This window comes from Daucus carota, chromosome 7 (assembly GCF_001625215.2).
Source record: "Daucus carota subsp. sativus chromosome 7, DH1 v3.0, whole genome shotgun sequence".
Taxonomy (NCBI): Eukaryota; Viridiplantae; Streptophyta; class Magnoliopsida; order Apiales; family Apiaceae; genus Daucus; species Daucus carota.
The window spans coordinates 14212286-14228719 of NC_030387.2; the positions used below are offsets into that span (position 1 = coordinate 14212286).

The following is a 16434-nucleotide window of genomic DNA, read 5'->3' on the forward strand; positions in this document are numbered from 1 at the left end:
TGGTAAGAGGACCAGAGTGTTGTACTGTAATAAATAATAAAATTTGTATCTGATTGTTGAGTACTGAAGTCCAGAGTCTCAGACCAACTATAACTCTAATATCCTTTACTAAATAGCCCAATGTGGTGTCGAACTATATTTATAAATCTTTCTAGCTACTGCAGAGAGCCACATACCACAAATGGCAGCTCTCAAAACTTGACTTGATCCACGATACTGCCAGATCTTCATAGCCTGGCTTCAGCATGATTTTGCATAGTTCACTGTGTAACTTCCAAATCATTGTTAAATACATCCCCAGCAATGAAGCTCATGTTTAGCCAGGACACATCACTTTCATTATTGATCATCTCCTCCCTGTACAACACAAGGGCACAGGGGCAAATAATTATGCCTTTGTTAAATGTTAACTATCACTACCGCTATTGCTACCGATTATGAACTGATGTGCCGAAGTGGTAACTAGCTTGAGTTCTACCATTAAGAAGGCTCACTATATTCCCCATACTGCTACTTTATCATATCAAAATGGCAAACTAACAAAGCTCGCTAATCTTCTAACCATACTGCTACAGTGCTACTCCAAGATCATGTGATAGTCATGAGGCCCTCTATATAACTCAACTGCACTAAACATGCAAGAGACCAACTTCCCATCACAGTAAGATGGGGAAACAAAAATGAACAGTTAGATGTAAGCTAAATCATGATATTTAGATAACAGAAATCTTTATATTAAATAGCAGCAGACAATTAGAAGCACACCAAATTTAAAGCTACACTTGGGAGCAAATATTTGTTAAGGGCAATTCTACTCCTTTAAAGTACTGATATTATTAATAACTAGCAAATAATGCAAGCAACTAGGATAACCAGACCCGCAGTGTGGATTCATCCAGCATGAAGACCCGAGGCCAGCACAGTAAAGCATCACTACGGGTCTTTATAAAAAGTCTCAGATAAAATAATATCATCACTGCTGCTGCATCTGTCGAGTGGGAGCACCGCCGTATCCACCACCATATCCAACTTGCCCTCCATTAGGTCCTACCTGAGCTCCATAATTTCCAGATCCATATCCTGAATTTCCATTCGCATCACCATAGCTACCTCCCATGTATCCTCCACCACTAGGTTGCAGCTCGCCACCAGCAGAAGGATTGCTATTTGGGCCACTTCCAAGCCGACCACCAACTGCACCATATGCAGCTGGATTTCCATAAGATCCATCAGCTCCCCCATATCCTCCATTCCCATAACCTTGATTCCCATAACCAGCAGCCCCGCTTGGAGATTGACCTGTGGGTGCTGCACCACCAGGACCACCAGCAGAGCCACCAGAAGCACCCCAAGGAGTATTTCCGTAACCCATGTTACCATATCCTGAGGCAGCCTGAGTGCCGTATGCATTTCTGGGTGCACCAGGAGGACCACTACCATAACCAACATTGGGTACATTAGGGTTACCATATGCCCCACCAGCTGGGCCACCGTATCCAGGATTTGCACCAGCATAACTACCATACCCACCAGAACCCATGCCATTGCTGTTACCATACCAATAACCTGATGCACCATATCCAGAAGAGCCGTATGATGGAAATCCACCACCAGTATTCTGAGACTGCATGTACCTGTTGGAATCGCGGCCTTCGTAAGAACTTGAATTGCCACCTGAAGAGCCATAACCCTGATAACCTCCACCACCTCCACCCATGGAACGGCCGCCACCGCCCCCATCTTTGGGAAGAGCCCTTTTAACTTCGACTTGTTTTCCACCCAAATCATGAAAGGTCTTGTGCAAAACCCGATCAACTGCGTCCTCAGAGTCAAATGATATAAACCCAAATCCACGTGGTCGATTAGTCTGCTGATCATACATGACAACCACATCAGTTACATTGCCATATGATTGAAAATACAGGCGAAATTCATCCTCGCTCATTGTTGGAGGTAAGCCCCCAACAAATATTTTCTTTGTCCTGTCACTTCCACCGCCTCCAAAGTTTCTACCAGCACTAGCATTTCCACTTTTCGATACCTGTTGCTCCTCTCTTGACATGGCCCTCTTGGCCTCAACCTACATACAAAAAGTTATCAACAACCATTGAAAAATCTTGAAGGGGCAAGCCATTAACTGATAATCACACATACATCCACCTTTAGTCAATCACGATGTTGATACTACAAAGAGCAGACATCCGCGGGCTGTTTGATTTAGCCTTTATTTTATTTTTTTATAAAAGCAAGAAAAGCACTTATGTAGGTTCTTAACATCCCCTCAGTATCCCTCATATACATCACAAATATACATCACAAAACAAAGTAGCACACAAGTGATGTCAAAAGAATAAATTAATCATTTTATAATGGTGCTGCTATAACAAAGGTTTGTCCTAAATCATACATAGCTTGTACTCTATTGCATATCCAAGCACAAAAAGTTTGTGAAACCATCAATAAATGATCCAACAGAGTAATACAATTTCCACTCAATTAGAACATCATGCACTTAAACTTCTTAATGAGCAGGAATGGCACATATTGAAATCATCCAATTTCTTAAATCGGTATTACAAGTATGAAGGTGTGACAACCTACTACCCTGGCCACCAATTCAGGTCACTGGGAATTGATTAGCAGTTTGGCAGTTGATTGTTTATGTGTTCTGGAGGGACATACGATAGGTATGTTGTCCATTTTCATTAAAATGGTACAAGAGGATAAATTCTTTTAAGACCATGTGCTGAACTAGAGTCCAATCTTTAGTAATTGTAAGATAACATATCAGCTGAACTTGCATATAAAACCAAACCTAGCTACTTTATTCATAACAAAACTTCCAGAGAAAATGAAACCAAAACTGCATACACAAAAAGATTAACCAAAATAATAAATTAATCATATAACACACCCCACACAAAAAGCCACATAAGCAAAAACAAGCTAAGCAGAGTCATCAAAGTAACATAAAAAAATTCAAACATAAACCAAAAACCCAGATCTAAATCCACCAAAGACTAAAACTTTATCATCAAACCAGGCTCAAAAAACAATGTTACGAGAAACCCAGGTAGTAAATCAAGAAAATATTGAAACTTTATCAAAAAACATGGTCAAGAACACGAAAAATCACCGTTCTTCCATCAATGACATGGGTATCTTGAAGAACAGCATCAAGAACAGAAGGATCTGCAAAAGCAACAAAACCAAACCCTCTGGGCTTGCCAGTAATCTTATCTCTCATGACAGATGTTTGCACAACTTCTCCATAACTACTAAAATACTCAGTGAGCTTCTCCTCACTTGTTTCCCATGAAATCCCACCAATGAAAAGCTTGCCTTGATCTGAATCCATCTCCTCCTCGAAATCTGTGCAGGAGAAAATGGGGGTTTGGAGTGAGGAGTGAGAGGCGGAGAGAGAGAAAGAAATGGACTTGTGATTTTATGTATAGGTTATATTTGTCGATATAGTCTTGGTGTTTTAAATCAATGGCTGTGATTTGTTGATAGAGTCCAGCGTTTGAATTAATGGCTGTGATTTGCTGGTGGAGGGGTGAGGGCTGCAACACAATACTTTCACTGGCCCAGATTCGGGTATAAACCTAAATGGTTATGCTATGTACCGCTCCCTCCCTGCCTTTTTGGATATTTTTGTTCATATTTAATCCATTATTTTATATGTATAATCGATTTCTATTCGGTTCTATATCAAGTATTTCATTATTTTTTTATTTTTAACGACATGATGATATAAATCACTGAAATGATCATTTTTTTTATTATCATTGCTAAATTTTTTTATTTCATTTGAAAATCTTGATTTTAGCCATATATAAATCTATGTATAAAATATTAGTATGATAATCAAAAAATATATATATTAATACGAATACATTTTAAGATATCCATACATCATACAAATTATTAAGATAGACTTATATATTCAAAAAATATTCATGCCTGACAAGGGTCACAAGTATACTATAATAAGATATTGAGTATAATTTATAGTACTAAATTGTGGTTAAATTTTTCGATCATAACTTTTTCGATCATCCTTAAATCACCCTTATATTTAAAAAATATCCAACATAGAAGACTCTCATTTTGTAAGAATTTCTCTTACTCTTCCATCATCATCAAGGAGTTTCGAAAACTAAAAATACTGATATGATAATATACTAGACAAAAATTCTTTCATTATCACTAAGTTGGAGTACTTGAATACCTTATACAACACCCTTAACACGTTTAGATACAAAATGTACGTTAAATATGAAGGACGTGTGGATAACATTTTAATTTAAAATTAATGAGATAAATACTATAATATACTAATGGTAAACATACAAGAACACAATCTCAACCTATACGGCATTAAATTGACACGGCATTAAATAGTCAGTTATAAGTTGATTGTACTCCTAAAATCACTCCATCAAATCAAATCAAAGAATTCCCGAGATAAACTCAACGTTGAAGAATAAGTGCAAAAATAAGAAAGAAGGGTTTGCAAAATCGTGTGCGACTTGCACATCGAGCAGAAGACGATGAGTTCAGATTTATTTACAAAATGCACTATATTGTCTGATTCTGGAACTCTCTATGTAATCAAATAATCTTAAATGCTCTGATTGTTTTGTTGTTCTCTTACAAACACGAAACATAAAGAACATAGTAACTTTCATCAAACCTGACTATTCTTCACAAAGCATTATTTACAAAACAAAATGAGATATATGAACTTAAGAGATAATCACCATGGAAGAAGTTGGAAATAATGTGAACAACAATCAACACAAGAAAAAACATTTTGTGTAACTATAAGGTGAGAGAAAATCGCTTAATGCAATAACTGTCATCCTAAATTAGTGCCCCTCTCTTAACTGGCAGTGATGAAAGATATATACCGTATAAATATTATATACAGAAGTAGTTGTATACTACACGATTTAAATTTTAATTATAAATTAAAAATTCTGAGCCGTTGGATGTTAAAGTAATAGAGGGAAAACACAGTATCACGTATTAATATTAGAAAAAAAATTAGACATATTATTTATACTATCTATTTGCAATATAAAAATATATTGTAAAAGCTGAATTTTCAAGAAAACAATATAATTAATCGGTTAATTATTTGAATCGGACATTAATTTTTTAATTGTAAAACACTAACAAAATGAAGTTAAAAAATTAAATATCAATAATAAATTTTGAATTATATAAACGCCCGTTCTTGACACGGATTTAAGGGTACTTTTATTAAAATTAATAATACACGATTACTAAACACAAGTATCATAAACTTTTTGCACACAAGAGCAAGTTCAACTGTAAAAAAATTTTAGTTGAAAGTTAGCTGACATACCAAAAATAAAAAATATAAATATAAATAATATACTGAAAATTTCACATTCCAACCATACTTCTTTTTATCTATTGTAGTCAAGAATGAATCATTATATTTATCAAATTCCCGTGAGAAATTTCAAAGAAAGTTGTACATCATTCATTAGCATATTCAAGTGATATATTTTATTTAAAATAATTTAAAATATTAGTAACATATTATTTTTAAATTATGATCAACCCATGCGGCCGTAAAACCAGACGTGCCATGGATGCGGTAAATAGATCTATTAGAGCAAGTCCAATGGTGAGCTAAAAATAGGTGCAGCTATTGCTATAAAATAGCACCAAAAAGTGGTTTTTGGTGCTAAAATAATATCACATCTGCAATGGTTGGTGCTATATCTTGTGTCAAATGAATATATGTGCATTCATATACTTGAATATGTTGAGATATAAATTTATTTTTTATTCATTTCCCTCCACTTTTTTACTTTTTGATGAGGTGGCAATTATAGCTATTTCTATAATTTGTGCTGAATATAGCACCAAGTTTAGCACACCATTAAAATTGAAATTTTTTGATTTTGAGCTATAATATAGATATAGTACAAGATATAGCTCACCATTGAACTTGCTCTTGGAATCCGCAATGCTGGACATTTTCCGCAACATCCATGATCCATTACCCACACAACAGAACCTCCACAAGACACGTAATAGGCAAAGTATTTTTAGAGAGGTATATTGGATTGAAATTTTAAAGTATTTTTTTTATTCATGGAATCCGAGGGTATTTGATATGGATTGTTTGAAATCCATTAAAATATTGAGGTATTCAATTGGAATTTTAAATCATGTTACAAAATCTGGTGGTATTCGATTGGGATTTTAAATTATGCTTTAAAATCCGATGGTATTCAATTGGGATTGTTTAAAATTCATTAAAATCTGATGGTATTCATATGCTGATGGATTTTTTGGGATTTCATAAAATGATGGATTTTGTGGCATTATTCAGTGTATTTTAAATTTTTTGAAATCCCACCAAAATCAATGGGATTTTGAAGTATTGTGCTTAAATCATATAAACTCTGTGACATTTTATCAAGAATCCGCACAAAATCATAATCACATACAATTCATTAAAATCCATAGACTAAAACGATCCATTAAAATCTCAATCGAATACACCCCCGTTAATATGATATATAAATGAATAAATTTTTAGATATGAAGCATATTATTTATCTAAGTTTACCTGTATTACTTTACTGAAGTACAATGATACTGTGAATCTTTAAAACAAAGCTAACTGAGCCTGTTGTATTTGTGTAGATGGGAATGTAGGTAGGTAAATTGCTTGTAAACTTGACAAAATAATTGCACCACTATCCCAGGACTTCAATTTTACTCCAAATATTTCTGCTTTATAAAACCAACATATTGCAATCTTCAGTTCCAACACAACCACACGCGCACTCAGCTCAAACAAAAAGAAACAAGAAGGTTGGTTTGTGCACAAAAATGGCAGGCATTGACAAGGCATCACCAGCACTGAAGCAAATTCTGCTCAAGATCTACCGGTATGCATCTGATCACTATATATCGGGTTCATAACGACATGATTTGCAGTAGTCAATTCATCGGTACCAGAAGAGTATGACAAGTTTTATATGTCGCAAATATATTAACAGAATTAACTATGTATTGTTCTTTACTGCAGTGCTGAGTATCCAATTGAAGTTGATCATTGCTTGCATGAATTTGGATCCGTGGAATATCGCATTCAGGTAAAGTAGAGACTAGAAAATCTGTGACAGAGTAGGATAATGAACAGCTTCAGACATTATTCTAAGCAATCACTTTGTTCCAGAGTACAGATTTCAGTATTTCTAACAAGCCTACTATAATGCCCACCAGTCTTCAGCATCAGATCCCCAGCATACTTACTTGTCCATATCGACTCCACTTCTATCTCAAGGGATTCTACTTTCGTATGGACTTCCGCGCTATACAACAGAGTTGCTTAACAGGATTTATTCTGATGTCGTAGAATTAGAAGAACCTGCAAGAGAAGGATTCCAGCTGACTCTTAGAATTAACCTAGGCAAAATTCCGAAGAAGAAAGGTACTATCTACGTTTATGATGGATTGATAGTTGTATGACATGTTTTTTTTCCCAAGCCTAAAAACAAAAATGCACACGGAGAGATGCAAGTGAATTTCTGTCATCGTTACCTGAAAAAGGCTATAACAGGAATATTATGTCCAAATTAGTGTTAATTTCCATTTAATTGGTTTTTAAGAAAACACAAAGAAATGACCATCATGCTGGTGTGTATAATTTTCAGACGCGGAAAAGGTGATAACAGAAATTTCATCAGTACAAGCAATTATACTTGGCTCTCAGCTGAAGGAAATGTTAAAAAATGTCAACTCTCAGGAGGTATCTCGAGGTCCTTACAGACCAATCAAGCTTGTTTATCATCCGAGGGAGCCTTTCTTTGTTGTCAAACAGGTGCATTTAAACAAGCTGATGACCTTTTGTCTATTGTTTAAGCTTTTAGTCTGACTGAACTCCAATTTACTTATGTAGTAAGCTCTGCCAAGAAAATACTGCAAGCACTCAATTAATAACTGCTAGAACTAGGTACACATTGATCATTCACTCATCCAGTGATCCTGATAGCAAGTAAATAACGAATGTTGGCATCTTGCAGAGAATACAGCAATAACTTTAATTCAAGTACATATTCTACTTTCTCGATTGACATACTCACATATCTAATAGAACAAAGTTTTGCGCATGAGCATGATAGATGAGAGACAATTGAGCATTTTAGAGAGGAAAAGCCTCAATTAGAAATTGTTTTAAAGTTCGGAACAGCAGTTGTTCTATGTCAATAAAACCGAAAAATTGTAAATAGCCTAATTAGACATAGATTTTGCACCTACAAGAATATAACAAAATAACACATAGTTTTGGCAGCAGCATTAATTGAGAAATGGTAGACAACACATATACCTGTAAACTTGCATCATAGAAGGAGAATATTATCTCTTTATAGCTCACACTTGCGTATAAAATACTGTCAAGATCTCCTGCAATGTTCGTTGTCTAAGTAAAAGTATTTTCTGTCTACAGGAAACAAGTGTAATCACAATTTTTCCAATTCGTTTTAAGGAAGATTCAGACGTGATTATAGCAACATCTTTCTTTCAGGTTCGTAATCACTATTTATCATAAATGTAATGAATAGGTCTGATAGTATAAATTGAAACGGAACTATCTCATTTGAGACAATCAATTCTCTCATACAGGAACTCATGGATGTCGGTAGTTCAGGAGCTTTTCTTAAGGCACCTCCTTGCCACTGGTCACCTATTCCACCACATGAGTTAAGAGGAGAGCCTATTGATGAACTGAGTACCAATGGAGGTTTTGTTTCTTTCGGTATGAACTCTGCTCACACTTTCACAGTATTTCAACTTCTGCAATAGCTGTAGTATAAACTATACTAACAGTACATGTCAACAGAAATTTCCTCACGCCATGTCGAAGGCAAGAAACTGGAAAAGATGGTCTGGTGCCTCTTGAATTTCTACGCATTTCTTAAAAATCATGTTAAGGTAAAAACTATCAAACATTTCATACATATTGACGGAACAGTGATATTTTGGAGTCTTAACTTTTTTACTGACAGAGTACCAGAGGTTTCATACAAAGACGGATGAGAAGACGCTTGGAAAGCTTAGTTGAGGTAAACAAACAATTCAAGCCAACGTATTTGATCATCATCTTACAAACAAATTCACTCCATCACTCATCTATATTTCTTTTTGCACGCATAGTATTGCAATGTACTACTCTATATTTAGTTCCTAAAGAAACTGGGAATCTTTAAGAACCACGTATAATTATAACAAATTGCAGGTCCTGCAAAAAGCAAGCAAAGAAGAGGATCATATCAAAAAACCCCAGGGTATGCCTCATTCCAAATGTTACACAAGCTAAGCTCTTATTTAGAATCAAAGATTTTATTCGGGTTAGATCTTGATGGAAGCACATGGACAACTTTCTTAATAAAAACAGAGATGCTCCTATAAAAATTACATTCATTTGTTTGTTTTCGAATTTATTAATACTTCTTAAACACATTGTACATGTATTGCAGAACGTGGCCACAAGAGGAGACTGATTATTTTTTCAAGATCGAGGTTCTTTAGGAAAAGATTCAATTTCAAAAAACAAATGAAGCATATCCGCTCTAGAATCAAAATTCATGGACTGGCTCGATTTCGCAGACGATGGTTCAGACTCCCTACATTCGATTCTGTAAGAAGATATACAAAACTACGACAATGATGCACTGAAAGAATTTACTTAAAGATAATATTCTCCTGGAAACAACATGATTTTTGGTTCTGCTTAAGTTTTTTCTTATGGTTCTGGCTAAGAGTGCCTCGTAGCTGAAGCCATTTGATTCAGAATCTCTGTATATCGGAAACTTTAGAACAAGCTCCAGCTACGTACACAGTTGCACAGTTTATGAAATTCTAATTCTAAAGTTAGTCAGCGAAATGGCACGCCGAAGTTCACAAGGAGGGCAAAGATTCGAGAGATACGGCTTTAATGAAGTTCTCTCGCAGTGTACTTGTGTTCAAGTGCGGTTTACTTAGTTTGCAGATAGTGCGTGAGCTCGTGAGTTTACACGGTGCGCACCCGAAAAGTAGGGCTGCGGGTTTAAAAAAAATATAAGTATATTGATTCAATTGTTTTTTATTCTAGGTACGCACTACGCAGGGTAATGTATGTTATTCCACCTGATATTTGGATTTGGTATGAATTAGTGAATACGATTTATTTTTTACTAAAAAAAAAGCATTTGTGTCCGGAGTTTGTATTTTGGTTATTTAGATAGACGTGTTTGTGACATAAAAGAAGGTATTTTATTTGGGAAAAAACTATAAAAAATGTGATATATTATTTTTCGCTTATCACGAGATTAGCTCGATTCGACACTGAATAATTTTAATTGAATTTGATTCCCCAAACACCTATGTTATCCGAGGCAGAAAAGATTCAAGCCCAAACAAAACGTTAAACCGCTGGTCTCCTATCAACTTCTAGTCTCTCTCCCCTGTATATCTCAAGGAGTCAAGGTAAAGCATCTCTCCATCATTTATTAAGTGGGTGTTTGGGATGGGATTTCTGGGCTTAAAAGCCCATAAGCCCATTTTTTCTTCAAAAGCCCAAAAGCTTATTTTTTCTTTGTTTTTTTTTGCCAATTTGCAAATAGCATAAAGCACTTATAAAATGTAAAAGAAGTCGGGAGAATGAGCTACAGAACATAGTTTTTTTCTGAACTCAATTTAAACTTCTTTCGGTTGCGGTTTACTCTTCTTGGCTTCCACCCGCTTTTGTTTATTTTTTATTCATATTGCCTACTTCATTCGGTCTTCATGTTATTTCCAGCGAGGTGATTGAATATAAGTATTTTTTTATTTAAACTTTTGTCTTCAATTCTATGAAATACTCAAATATTTTAATATTATATATTAATATTTATATAATTTTTAAACACACTTATAGATCACTTAAATGTGAGACATTTTAGTTCATTACAAAATATAGTTTTGAATCATAATTCCATTATTTAAGTTATTAATTGTGAATAAGTTATAATAACAGAAGTCTGGTTAAATCTTTTCATTCATTCCTGAATTATATTTTTAAAATAATCCTAAGAAATAAATAAATGAAATTTATAATAAAATGAGAGACAAAGTAAACCAAAAACCATTTTTTATATAATATAAATATTAATCTAATCTAATATTTTTATCAACTTTTCTCAATTTATTTCATAAATATCAAATAGTTATATTACAAAATTACAAAACTATACCAATTTATAAGTTAAGTTAAACAAACACCCAAAAATTTATAAGTCACGGTATCCAAACACTTATGGTGGCTTATAAGTCCAACCCAGCTTCTCACTTCTAATCCACTTTTTTATTTTAAGCAATAAGTCACTTCTTTTAAGTCAAGCCAAACGGCCCCTAAATTTAGGGCTTATAATTGGGAATTTGGCATTCGAATTGTTTAATATGCTAGTTGTTCGTTATTTAATTTCTTTTGGGGTTTTTGTTTTTTGTTTAGTTTAAGCGTATTATGGTGGTAACAAGATTCATGACCAGAACTAAGGAAGTTGATACCAAGTATTTTCTTTTCCTATAGAAAATGGCTTTTGCCAATAAGTTATGTTTATATCAAATTTGCTTTCAGATTTTAGGGGTTATTTGTCAACTTTTATTTTTGCAATTTGCTAGCATAAACCCCTGCAATTTAACGTAGTGCTGTTAGAGCATCTCCAACGGCGTTGGCTATAATCGTTGGCTAAATTAGACCTGTAAGACATTATGTAAAATTTGCTGAACCTGTAAGACATTTTGCTTCAATGGTAATGACTATATTGGTTGGCTATAATTTAAAAATAGTATGTTATTAATATTTTAAATTGTTAAAATAGAATATATCAGTTCAATATGGTAATAAATTATGTACAATCTTCCTACAGATTTTCTTACAGACCTGTAGAGGTTCGACAAATTTAGCCATCCATAGGAGGTTGGCTAAATTTATAGACAACAGGTGAGCATGGTTGGAGTTGAATTTTTGGAGCTGTTGGCTAAATTTTTTTAATTTAAGTAAGCCAACTCACCTTTTAGACAAGAGTTTTAGATGGTTGAAGATGCTCTTAATAACCCACCATATGTTTATTAAAAAATGGGCAATGCTAGAGACCCCAAATATTTTCCCCAAAAATCTTTACCAAATGACGTGGCAAACACTTGGAATATTATAATTGGATGATTGATGAATCTGCAGGGGGGTCTCATTATTATGGGAGTGAAAACAACCAATCACACTTCGACACGTCATTTGGGGAAATTTTTTGGGAAAATTTTTTGGGGTCTCTAGCATTTTCCTTAAAAAATACTAGTCGCTCTAGTATTCATTAATTAATGACTTCTATTTATAAAGAGCTCAAAACTAGTTATTTAAACTCAGGGCCGTTTTATACCATATGAGGGCCAGGACGAAAACAAACTTTTGGGCCTTCACATAAAAAATTCTTATAAAATATTTATGATATTGCGAATTCTGATTTAACTAAATAGGTTAATACATAAATTATACTAATGATATCAAGGTAAGAAATCTATATAGTAGCCTTTCAATTTTTGAATCTTGAGAAGTGGATTAGCCGAAGATGTCATGGGCCTAACTTTGTGAAATTTGAAAAGCAATATTGTACATAATAACACACAGGCTCGTGAGTAGTTGGACAAAACTTATATTAAAGCTTAATGTATATTATAAATGGTTAAATTTTGGGTCCTCTAAAAAGCATGGCCCTGGGCGGTCGCCCTGCTCTCCCTCTCTCTGGACCGGGCCTGTTTAAACTAATACGGGATGGTAAACTATACAAGATTTTTCATCCTTGCTATATAAAATAATAAATTAAAACTCGACCAGTGTCTACCTAAGTGCTAAAAAATGCATAATAAGTTTACCTAAGCTTGCCATTATGGACAGGCATGTGCATACCCAGGATTATTCAGAAAAATTATTAAAAACTTGAACGAAAAATGGGGAAACTCAGATTTTTGTGGTACCTTAACAAAAGAAATTGTGTATATTCGTATAATTTGAAAAAGGAAGCACATTATATTACAATTTATAATGATTCAAGTATAACACAACTATTGAATTTTTTTATTCGTAATATTTGATTAATCTTTGTTTTTGATATATGTATAGGAAAATAATATAAATTATTTATTTATTTATTGTTAAGCATATCATATGTATTTGCTATGTATGTTTGTGAATAATATAAGTGGACCCCAATTTGAAATCATTATGACAATAATAATGGACCCCACTTTTGTATTCATTTTAAACAAGTTTTGTATTCATTCAAAACAGAATGGTCCGTTACAAAAATAAAATTGTCAATATATACATCATACATCAGTTACATTTTGAAACGGTCGGTATGTATCTATATAAATACTCATAATAACAATTGCATATCCATCAACATTCTACAGTAAGTTTTTTAAACTAAGCATATTCTAGAGTCTTCCAAACATATATATCATAATGGAGAGATCACTAGTGAGAATCAGTTCATTATTCTTACTAGTTATACTAATTAACCATATTGTTTTAGCTACAAATGCACGTCTTATTTCTAGTATGGGTTCTGTTAAGGAATTAGAAGCATGCCCTCCTACTGATAAAGTTGGAGGAGCTTCAGATGAGTTCACTGCGGAGCATGTAAGGGCGGAACTCGTTCCCGTTCATCCCCTTCCTCCATCTGTTGAAGAATTAAAACCTTCATCTGAGTTCAGTGTTGAGCATGTAAAGGTCCATCCCCTTCCGCCATCTGTTAAAGAATTAGAAGCATGTCCTCCTACTGATGATATCTTAACAAATGTCAAAGCTGGACCCGTGCGAGGCACGGGCAACTGATTTATGTTCTGTTTTAAATAATATTTGTGTTTGATCATATTATAGAGCATAAATATTGTTTTTTATTCTTTAACGAAATATATGAGGGTGAAAATATAATATTTACAACCGAATAATAATAATAATAATAATAATAATAATAATAATAATAATAATAATAATAATAATAATAATAATAATAATAATAATAATAAGCACTGTACTTTAAAAAAAATATGGATCAAAAAATACATTTAAACTTATATTATTATATCAAATTCGTCAGGATATATAGGTCATTATCATATTGCCAGCATGAAGCAAAATTACATTTGGAATGAGTATTGAAACCTTTGGATTCTAAATTTATTATACCACATTGAAAGGTTTTGTAATTTATTATTGAAAATTATTAAAAAATTTAATCTAATACAACATGAGTCTGGTGATATTTTGTCCCAGATGATTAGATGAGGATGTGTGACTTGCGTTGTTTTACATCTCTTTTCTCTTTTTTGAGCCAGGTGTGGGCGAGGAGGGATTCGAACTCCGACACCATGGTTCGTAGCCACGTGCTTTAATTTTCTAAGTTACAAGCCCCACTCCGTCTTCACTTGATTCATTCTCGTGAGAATCCTAAAAAAAAAGAATCTTTCCTCTCCCCAGCCATTTCGAGTTAAGAAGATGTGAATGCGTCTTTGTCTCTATAAGAACGGCACGGTGCGTTCCGAGATGTCAAGTGGGAGAGGAGGGATGTCATAAATGGGGTTTTGAACAAGGCGACCTTTTGATTTCTCATTTATTTCATTTTTATAGATTGTCAAAATGTCCTTCCTTTATATATATATTATACGAATATTTTGACAGTATTTAGGATATCTTCGAACTAAATTGAAAATTTCTAGTGCTCAAGATCGAACCGATATGAGAGTGTGTCGATTTGACGTCATAGTCAAATACATGATGGGGCACGATTGTTAACCCAATTCTTTTTAGCATACGTCACACACATATTGTATAAAAAAAATTAGAACATGTGTTTTATGTAGAAAGACCCCTACCTTATTTTGTTATAAAAGTATCAATTGAACTGGTAACTTTATATTTGAACAAAAACAATTTGACACCTTGATATGGTTATCTTTTCATTGTCATACCAACTATATAGTACTTCAGTGTCTTAGATTTTTTTATTACAGATTTAAAATATTAGAGGATCAATATTTTGAAATGGTATATTATAATATCGTAATTAATTAAAATTAAACAGTAGAATAAGAACCCGTCAAAGAATTGACAAGGCTTTCAAAAGAAACTGTCGAAGAAGCTCAGCGGCGTCCCATACTAGTCTGATATGCACCCTCCACCAACATACGAGCTTCCTCATCGTCTTCATCATAAGTATTTCAACTCCCTCCCCTTGCTCATTCTCTTGCTCTTCCTCCGGCATAGCCACTCCCCGTATTCATCTTCTAAGAGAACCTCGAAATCTCCCTCGCACGTGCCCAAACCCATATCAAGCATCCAGATTTCCTTCACTTAATCAAATGCCAATTAGATAATAGAAAAAAAATGTTTTTGAGACCTACTAAAAAATTGAGTTATAATTTTAAATTGAGTTATAATTTTTTGAAAAAAAAATTAGTAACACTTTGAATTTATAAGTTTAAAATAAAAAATAACCTAAATAAGAATATTCTTTCATTTACTTTATTTCGCATTCCTCATAATATTTTAATCTCTTTATAAATCATCATTTATGATAAAACAATTAATAATGACATAGTCCTTGTTCAAACTACATCAATTTTTCTTTCAAAAATGTAAGTTTTGTTTTTTAATATGTGCTTACGAAAATTCTAGTTATTGTGAATATTCCTCACATTCATGATTTAAATTTTAAAGTTTCTCTAACTGACCTTTATCTTGAACTACTCCATATATATTCGACCAGATGTCGGTATTGTATTGTTCCTCGTTTGAACTATTAAGTGAGATTCGGATTCGTTCATTTTTATTCATACTGAATAAAATATCTTCTTAGAAATCCGAATCTTGGTTCGAGCCCGATTACTCAGAATAATTTTTAATTTCAAATTCATTTATACAAATAATTAATTTATAGATATTAATCTATCATGTAAATAATATATAAGACTTAGTTGAAACAATAATCAGATCTCAAATAAATAAGATATTAAATATAATATAAATAAAATAGTCTTAATGTACGTGGTTAATGTATTTCAATAAAAATATAAATATTTGTGTAGCTCAAATGGTTTGAATGGTGTAATTATATTCATGAGTTCAAATCTGATGAACAACATTATTTTTTATATATAATTTACACAAATAATTAATTTATAGATATTAATCTATCATGTAAATAATATATGAGACTTAGTTGAAGCAATAATCTGATCTCAAATAAATAAGATACTAGCATAGAAGCCCGTGCAAGGCACGGGCATTGAAGTGAAACCCTTTTTTATTTTAAAATATGGATAGCTATTGTTGTAATGTATCCTTTTCTTGTTTCTTGGGCA

General features: G+C 33.3%; 2 protein-coding genes across 3 annotated transcripts; one reads left to right on the forward strand and one right to left on the reverse strand.

Moving 5' to 3' along the window:
* On the reverse strand, positions 1–3443 carry LOC108196142 (heterogeneous nuclear ribonucleoprotein 1). 2 transcript variants are annotated; one of them, XR_001801715.2, is made up of 3 exons: positions 3137–3443; positions 879–2080; positions 1–357 (listed from the first exon to the last, which is right to left on the reverse strand). XR_001801715.2 is itself a non-coding variant. In XM_017363275.2 (2 exons), exons 1-2 carry the CDS (start codon positions 3356–3358, stop codon positions 974–976), a joined length of 1329 nt encoding a protein of 442 aa, XP_017218764.1. In that variant the 5' UTR covers positions 3359–3443; the 3' UTR covers positions 713–973. The 2 variants fall into 2 exon arrangements, 1 of the variants encoding a protein (XP_017218764.1); XM_017363275.2 differs by lacking the exon at positions 1–357 and having other exon boundaries at positions 713–2080.
* Positions 3444–6806: 3363 nt separating this feature from the next.
* LOC108195483 (actin-related protein 2/3 complex subunit 2B) lies at positions 6807–10292 on the forward strand. Its single transcript, XM_017362447.2, has 10 exons — positions 6807–6941; positions 7082–7148; positions 7279–7486; positions 7710–7876; positions 8504–8581; positions 8680–8812; positions 8897–8988; positions 9063–9119; positions 9293–9341; positions 9534–10292. The coding sequence occupies exons 1-10, from the start codon at positions 6883–6885 to the stop codon at positions 9722–9724; spliced, it is 1101 nt and encodes a 366-aa protein (XP_017217936.1). The 5' UTR covers positions 6807–6882; the 3' UTR covers positions 9725–10292.
* Positions 10293–16434: the final 6142 nt, after the last annotated feature.